The sequence below is a fragment of the Olea europaea genome, chromosome 2, assembly GCF_002742605.1.
Source record: "Olea europaea var. sylvestris chromosome 2, O_europaea_v1, whole genome shotgun sequence".
In the NCBI taxonomy this organism is placed as follows: domain Eukaryota; kingdom Viridiplantae; phylum Streptophyta; class Magnoliopsida; order Lamiales; family Oleaceae; genus Olea; species Olea europaea.
The window spans coordinates 22,020,956-22,029,955 of record NC_036238.1 but is presented as its reverse complement, the minus strand read 5'-3'; the positions used below and the strand labels follow the sequence as shown (position 1 = coordinate 22,029,955).

General features: G+C 36.2%; 2 protein-coding genes across 2 annotated transcripts; one reads left to right on the top strand and one right to left on the bottom strand.

The window, feature by feature from the left end:
• Positions 1 to 5,281: 5,281 nt before the first annotated feature.
• LOC111376127 lies at positions 5,282 to 6,469 on the bottom strand. The gene has a single exon (XM_022999057.1). The coding sequence runs from the start codon at positions 6,136 to 6,138 to the stop codon at positions 5,458 to 5,460; it is 681 nt and encodes a 226-aa protein (XP_022854825.1). The 5' UTR covers positions 6,139 to 6,469; the 3' UTR covers positions 5,282 to 5,457.
• Positions 6,470 to 7,293: 824 nt separating this feature from the next.
• LOC111376118 (multiprotein-bridging factor 1c) lies at positions 7,294 to 7,969 on the top strand. The gene has a single exon (XM_022999048.1). It carries the CDS (start codon positions 7,388 to 7,390, stop codon positions 7,826 to 7,828), a length of 441 nt encoding a protein of 146 aa, XP_022854816.1. The 5' UTR covers positions 7,294 to 7,387; the 3' UTR covers positions 7,829 to 7,969.
• The last annotated feature ends 1,031 nt before the right edge of the window (positions 7,970 to 9,000 follow it).

The window sequence follows — 9,000 nt, the reverse complement described above, 5'->3', positions numbered from 1 at the left end:
GTTGCACTGTATGTTTAACATTTTCATGCCATTTTAACTTTAAGAACTTGAAAGATTTTATCACTTGATTGTGCTTATGTTTTTTCTGAAGTTGTATTACCTTGCCAAGCACAAATTTGGGGAGTTGCACTGTATGTTTAACATTTTCATGCCATTTTAACTTTAAGAACTTGAAAGATTTTATCACTTGATGATGAGTGATGCACCTTGCTTTTATTTAGTAGAGATGATTTTACAGAAAAGTGGACAGGCACTTTATTGTTAGCAGGACAGCCCCACGGAGTGTCTTTGGAATGGACAAGAAAGATGTGGTTCGGCTTTATTTCAATATCAAGACGATTTAACAAGAGAAATTTTGATTCAAACCTAGGTTTTTATGTGATTCTTGTCATGGCCTCTAAGTCACATTACCATTTGTCTGATTGTGTTGTCTTTGTTTGTATGGGAACTTTTGTACGGTGATTGTGTGAATGGGAGGTTGGGGAGTCACCATGTGGGGATCGAAGAAATCCATGAGGTGGAAAGAATTTACCATAGCTACGAAATGTGGGAATCCAACTGATCATCTTTGGCATGCTATCCCATGATTTCTTGACACTGCTATTTGAAATCTTTATATATCACTTATACATTCTTTGATTTCGAATTCTAGAGAGTCAAGGATGAAGTGCAGCAGAGGCTGTTGCAATGCACTGGATGTCCTGAATCCGAAAATGGTGAATTGATGTTTATGAAGTCATTTGATCACGAGCAATTCCATGTAGCACTTGGTGCAGCTAAATTAACCTGCACTCATCCCATCCAAGAATGTCCTCGGGACTTGCCACGTTTGCATGCTGCAGAACAGTCTATCCACAGCCAGTGCAGCGGTCGACAAAAATCATTATCGAGCACCTTCTATGAAGAAGTGATTAAATCTTCGGATGATATACTTGGGCAAAATTGAAAACATCTCTTCCATCCCCTCCTGAAAAGGGAAGAAAACAAGAAATAGGAGCCCGGAAGCCTTCCATTTTCCTTTGATTAAAATTAAAATAAAGCTAGATTTAAAATTGGAGTCTCTGCTGGTTGATATTCTGTACAACTTAGTTGAAAATACAATACAAGTTCTTAACAGTTTTGCAGCAGAGACTGCAAGTTTTGGCTGTAGGCTTGCATTTAGAGGGGACATTCTCATTTCTCTCAACTGAAATAATGGATGCGTTGCAATTTGCAAGAAAGAGTCAATGAGAAAATGATACGGTTCTGTTTTATTGTTACCTTTTTTCATAGGTTATTATCATTGAGTTATTTTTTCTTATTTTTATAACTATAATAAGCTATTTTCCTTTTTTTAATAATATGTTAGGTTTTTCTAATTATTCATTCTCTCTAAATTAGATGTTTATGGTGTGTTTGAGCCCTTTTAATTTTTCAAAATGTATTATGGAATAGTAGATAGGTGGAAAATGTGTTTAAAAAAATATAAATTGGTTTGTGTGTAATATTATTTTAATGAAGAATGTATAATTGAAAATTGTTGGTTTCAGAATCGTATTCACAAAGATTTAACAATAATTTGCAGAAAAGTAAAGAGAACACAAAAGAATTATCACCACAAGGCCTGGATGTTTAGGTTTTGAGCCTACTCACTCGTTGAGTATCTAGAAGAAGATTACGCTCAATTTTATTAAGAAATCACCAAGAAATAGTATAAATATATGAAGAAATCTCTGATATTTATCTCGCCTCTCTTTCAATCACAAAGAGAAAGTAATCTATACACCCTTTCTCACATACCGTTTACCAAAAAAAATCTAAATCAACACTCAGAAGATTTATAGATAAAACTATCAAGTATCAAGACTACAGAAAGATAACAAGACGAGAAAACCTTAGAAACTTCATACACTCAAAAAACTCAAACATCGTGTGGAAGAGGGAGGCTATACATATTCAGACATGGATAAAGCCATTTGTACATTGTTTTCCTTACATCATGTTTGACATTCCATTGATTTTCAAATTGAAATGGGCGGGAATGCGTGTTGTGTTTGAAAATTGTCTAATAATGTCAAGACAGGTGGTACAATGTAAAGAATGATGTAAAAATTAATATATAAGTATCATGATCCATTCAAACATAACCACAGATCAAACTGCCACAATAATAGCAAATGAAGGGTTCGGATTAAACATAACAAAACAGCCAATTTCGTGTTACTAAAACACGTTTTGGAAACGGGTGATCAAGGCCCAAGTAAGAATGCTCCCCTTTGGCCCAAGTAGAAATAACCGACAACGAAGGCTAGAGCTCAATGAATAGTGAAGCACCAGTCCAAGTCCAACAAAAATGAGTACTTTAGAAAAAAAAAAATGTGATAGAATGTAATATAATGAGTGACAAATAGGGGCTTTATTGGGGCAAAAATTATCTAGAAATGTTACTCTGTCATGAGTTGGCACATTTTGTCCTTTCCATCTAAAAAATTCGACTAATGCCGTGTAAAAAGATGAATTTATTCTTTAACTCAAATAAACCAAAGAAAAAGCAGAAAATGTTTCATCCGAAACTCAATTGCTAAACTAGAGAATTTATAAAAATAAAGTGCAAGATCTAGACTTTTCCGCTTTCATTTATCAAGTTTAGGTGCATCAATTTACACTCTTACCTTGTCATTCGTTCGAGTTAACCTTAAACAACCAGATATAATACGAACATGTGTTCCCGACAGCCCCTCGGGGCACATCCAAGTTGGCAAAGGACGGGCATTGCGGGGCTCGCAACCCCAGCGTGGGGAGTTCGATTCCTGGTTGGAGCAGTTAAGTGATGTAATAACCATTCTTGGTTGGAGCAGCTTGGTGATGTAATAATCATGGAGGAAGGCTCCCTTGGGGCCAGGAGTATAAAGGATGCACGGACCCTGATCAACTTGGGCATATACCACGATTTACCTGCACTAGTCACTGAAGGGCCGGGGGCTAGGGGTCCAGGATTTAGTCTGGCGAAGCTGGGACACCAAAAAAAAAAAAAAAACATGTGTTCTCGACAAAATTTGTCCACTGATCTCCAGAAATCTTCATCAAAGTAGGTCATACAACAATTTGTAACCTCTGACGATCCATTTGACATAATTTTTAAAAAGGCAAAAGTTGAATAATGTTTTAGAAGTACTTTGTCTAGATATAAGAAATTTTAGAAAAAAAATTGGTTTATAGTAGCTTCTCATGAAACTCTTGTATGAAAAAGTAAAAATAAAAATAGAAATCCGCCAAACAAGCACTAAAAGATATTGGGCCTTGAAAGTGATCTAATCTAAATATTACAAAGCGACTCCTTGAACAATTACCAGACCATATCAGAAATCATCAAAATTAGCAAAATATTGTCACGCTTTTGTACTTTATGAACTCATCAAGAAAGTAGTTGTGGTCAAATCATCGGATGCCAAAAACTTAAATTATGTCTGATATTGAAGTCCCTTTAGTTTTAACTTTTTAACAAAATTAGCAAAATAGTCACGCTTTTGTACTTTATGAACTCATCAAGAAGTAGTTGTAGTCAAATCATCGGATGCCAAAAACTTAAATTATGTCTGATACTGAAGTCCCTTTAGTTTTAACTTTTTAAGGGCTCATTCTCCCATTAAGAAACCTGCCCGAGGACGTCCCCTTCTTAGTGGACAAATGCATAGAAAGGCTATTTTTATATTAAACGGCGAACATACTGAAAGCCTAAATTGGGCATTTCAGACCATCTTGCCAAGAAAATATGGTCGTCCCTGAGAGCCGCCATAATTTATTTGGAAAGTGCTAAATATACATACACTTATACAAAATAGTTTACTCACCCTCACAATGGGAGGGTGGGGGCCACATGTTGGTATTTTTTATTTCATGTGGAGCCCGAGTGTTTGTGAGAGTGAGTAAAATATTTTGTATAAATGTGTCTGTACAAATATCGTTATCCAATTTATAAACTTATGGGAAAGTTATACTTGTGTTCACATAAATTTCAACGAAATTTTAATGGGGTCGCCAAAATTTAATTTGTCTCAGTTGAGTTCTTCTTAGTGGACAAATGCATAGAAAGGCTATTTTTATATTAAACGGCGAACATACTGAAAGCCTAAATTGGGCATTTCAGACCATCTTGCCAAGAAAATATGGTCGTTCCTGAGAGCCGCCATAATTTATTTGGAAAGTGCTAAATATACATACACTCATACAAAATAGTTTACTCACCCTCGGCGAACATACTGAAAGCCTAAATTGGGCATTTCAGACCATCTTGCCAAGAAAATATGGTCGTCCCTGAGAGCCACCATAATTTATTTGGAAAGTGCTAAATATACATACACTCATACAAAATAGTTTACTCACCCTCACAATGGGAGGGTGGGGGCCACATGTTGGCATTTTTTATTTCATGTGGAGCTCGAGTGTTTGTGAGAGTTATGGGAAAGTTATACTTGTGTTCACATAAATTTCAACGAAATTTTAATGGGGTCGCCAAAATTTAATTTGTCTCAGTTGAGTAATTGAACTTCAACTTAGTTTCGATAGGGTTACTAAATTTCAATTTAGTTTAAAATTTCACCGTTCTATCACCTATCGCCTCTAAAATTGATGACAATTTCCTATTGGAGAGTCATTTTCCACGTATCTTCCACGTGATGGTTAAGTTACATACCAACTTACTATATCCCTTATTTTACTGTTTTTGCTTTTATACTACCACGTAACTATTACATAAATGATTTATTATAATATGACAAGAAAATTTTTGGTGGGACGCTGTTATTGTGCAATCATGAAATGCGGAGTCACCACCTCATCGGGTGGCCCATCCTCACCCCGATAAGATGAGGCCACCTCGGGACTTGAGACGTGCGACCATCCCACCAAAGTTTTTCTCTAATACAACAGTCAATATGCAATTTCCAAATAATTAAAAAAAAAAAGTACTATATCCCTTATTTTACTGTTTTTGCTTTTATACTACCACGTAACTATTACATAAATGATTTATTATAATATGACAAGAAAATTTTTGGTGGGACGCTGTTATTGTGCAATCATCAAATGCGGAGTCACCACCTCATCGGGTGGCCCATCCTCACCCCGATAAGATGAGGCCACCTCGAGACTTGAGACGTGCGACCATCCCACCAAAGTTTTTTGACTTGAGACGTGCGACCATCCCACCAAAGTTTTTCTCTAATACAACAGTCAATATGCAATTTCCAAATAATTAAAAAAAAAAAAAAAGAAATCTATTAAAAACTAAGATTTTCTTGCCTTGACTTTGGTCCACCACTCCTTGGTACAAGAGCCAAAGTCACGCGTAAAAGAAGTTGGTTGTCTAGCATCACTCCTATTCACAATCTTGTTTTATCCAAAATATCCACTTCTTGAAAATCGACAAGAAAGCAAAAGAACAAAGTTGAACCAGCCAAAATTTCTACAATAAACTATTCACCATGAAGGAGAAGTAGAAGGAGACCCTAATGAAGACGTTGAAATACATTCATTGTTACTATTCGAATCACTACCAGTAGTGCATAGAGAACGAGCATCTCTCAAAGAAACTGAGCATCCCTCAGCTGGAAGTTTCTTCATTGGTGTTAATGGAGGCGTTTCATCTCCTTCTTCATCTTCAACTTCATCTTCCCCACAAAACTCAATTCTTTCGTCCAGCCGTGATGGCGACGTGTCCGGCGTTACAAATGGCGTATCAACCTTGCTATTATTATAAATTGGATTGGATATGTATATAAACTCTTCCTCGTGTTGAAGTTTCTGTGAAGAATATAGATGGCCAACAACTTGAGCATCAGTGGGTACTTCTGCTTGTATTTCTTGTGAAATATGCTTCTCTAAATCCACGTTAGAATTTGGAGGGAACAGCATATTTCTTGGAGCTTGAAGAACCCCTCGTGAATAAAAGCCACTGAGAGAAGATGGTGCAGAAGCTACACCATTCTGTTGGGGAGTCGAGGGATAGTTTGTTGGGGAAAATCGCGATTTGTGTATGGAAAAAGAGTTCTTACGGAAGTGTCTACGCAAGAAGAGAGAACAGTAAAGCTTGGCTAAGAGTATCAAAACTAGGCCCAACACACAGGCAACGCCAACCACCATGATAATTGTTGCACCCATAACTATTTTGGAAGTGTTCTTCACATCTCTTGATGTAGTTGAGTGCGCAAGTGAAGGATATGGAGAATATATCGTTAAAAAGAAGTATCACTGATAATTTTGGTGGGAAAAGAGTGTTGGTTTGTCTTGTGAAGTGTGGTGGGACTAGGGAGGTAGATTTTATTGGATGCAAGGGAGAATCTTGAAATGGGAATTGGGAAATGAGAAGTATGATTATTTTGAGCAAGTAGGGCTTGTGACAAATTAAAGGTCATTTGGCTGATTTTGTAAAAGGATTGATGGCACTAAAATCATTGTTCTGTTCTGAACTGGACAACTATCGATACTACAAAGTCCCTGTTTAGTTTAGATGAAAATCAAATCTTTGTTAGATTTTGATAAAAGTTGATGAATTTTGTAATTGAAAAATTGTAGATCCATCAAACATATTATTAAAATTAATTGTTGACTTTGATTTAGAATTTAATCCAATTTTTGTTGTTGAACCAAACAGGGACAAAGGCTTATAAGTTAGAACACGTATAAATAAGTGAAAGTTGCTAAAATGTTCAATTTTGACATCCCATTTAGAAAAAGAATAATGTTACGTAGCCTTGTTAATATAATATTGATTTAGGTAGCTATAAGTGCTAAAGTGTCTTAAATATTACTAGTTTTTCTACTTTTTAAGTGTTCGACGTTCAACGTTTTTAATATCGCTTCAAAGAATTCTCAAAGACAAATTCAATGTTATCGTTAAAACTCAAATCGTTGTCTGAGCACCTAATTTTGAGGCCGAAAAAACTCGAAAATGCTCTTTAATACCATTTCGAGGATCTTGACTGTGCAACATAGCTGAAATGGGTTTCTATTTTTCATTTTGGTATCCTGAACTTAACTTTCAGCCTTTTTGCAATTAAGTCCCCAGGCATTAACTGTAGTTCAATTTAATCCTAATGTAGTTTATCCGATGTCCTAATTATTTTCCAATTGCTTTTTGGTCTAAAATTACCGATACCTCAATTTCTTCAGGATTAAATGGATTTCTAGAAAGTCAAAAAGACGTGGGAACCAAGCCAAACTCAAATTGATTGGAACTTTCCAGACTCAAATAAAAATGAAAATATCCGAACCTTCTCGAATCCTTTTCCATTATATATTCAACCATTGCCAGTGTTAACGCCATCATCCTCCGTCTCTAAATTTGAGCTTCATTTATTTACATTCTAACAATTATCAGCTCTCTAATATCTTCTCACAACAATCGCAAATGCCGAGCAGAAATCCAGGTGCGGTGGCGCAGGACTGGGAGCCGGTAGTTCTCCATAAGGCCAGGCCCAAAGCACAGGACCTCCGAGACCCCAAGGCAGTGAACCAGGCTCTACGAACCGGAATTCAGGTCCAAACAATCAAAAAATTCGACGCCGGTTCGAACAAGAAGCATGGAGCGACGGACCTGAACGTGAAAAAGCTGGATGAAGCGGCCGAGCCCGCAGCTCTGGAGCGAGTTTCGGTAGAGGTAAGGCAGGCAATACAGAAGGCTCGGATCACAAAGAAGATGAGCCAAGCCGAGTTGGCTAAGCAGATCAATGAGCGGCCACAGGTGGTTCAAGAGTATGAGAATGGAAAGGCTGTGCCGAACCAAGCTGTGTTGGCGAAAATGGAGAGAGTCTTGGGTGTGAAGCTGAGAGGGAAAGTTGTACATAAGTGATGATTATAATTGAATGTTGAAATTCCTGGTCTCTGTTGTGTTGATTTTGAATAAGAGAGGGAAAAAGAACATAAAAATTGGATGTCGAATGGTCTGGAAGTGGAATTAACTTGTTATGTTATATAATTTGAATTGTTTATAGCTGTTTTGTGTCTTTCATATATTAAAATCCCTATACATATCAAGATCCACAGTGAATCACGAAGACTTCTTTGCATAAACTGAAAACTATAAATTAAAATCCCAATTACAAATGTTCTATAAACTCGGTCAAACAAGTACTATCTCCACTAGGCACTAGTATGAGTAGGGCTGGGCAAATCTTTCCTAATTCGACGATTTTTGTCAAATTAAATATTCGAACGGATATCTGAATTGAAAATCGACGGGTATGGTACGGTTCTCGATTTTAGATCAAGAACTCAAAATTCGAATAAAAATCGAATCTTTCTAAAATTTTTTTATATTGAATAAATTAAATTATTTTAATTTTAATTTTTTCTAAACAAATTAACAATTTCTAAATTCAAATTTTTTCTCAATAATTTGTTTCATTTCTAATTTTTTAATTTTTGATCCAATTATCCATTTTATTGTCTCATTTTTTTGCCCTACAAGATCCAACCGACTAAATAATTCTAAACACTTATATTAAAATACATAACGTTGGCTCGACTCTCACAGTCTCGCTGACATTTCAAAACCTATACAATTATCGATTGACGCTGTGACTTTCGATCGAAATTGTGACCTTCGCCAACCGAAATTTTGACCGTAGCGATCATTTGAATAAGGTAGTCTACTAATCTCTGACATTTCAAAATCATTGAATGTGTCATTAATTGTATTTATATAATGTTGTTATAAATGTTAAAAAATTTAATTATAGTACAGAATCGAACCCGAACGATTCCATAATTATATTTGGACCCAACGGTCCAATTTACTAAATACCCGAAAATTTTGATTCGGTTCGGTTCTCTTTAGAACCGAACCGAACCGAATTGTGCCCACCCAAGTTAGATTATTGGAAATCCATAGGAAGACATGTCCTGGTCACAAAGAGAACTGAACCAAATCGACTCGTGCCCACCCAAGGTAGATTATTGGAAATCCATAGGAAGTCATGTCCTGGTCACGCTATACCAATTAGATTCCACCAATAAGTAGAA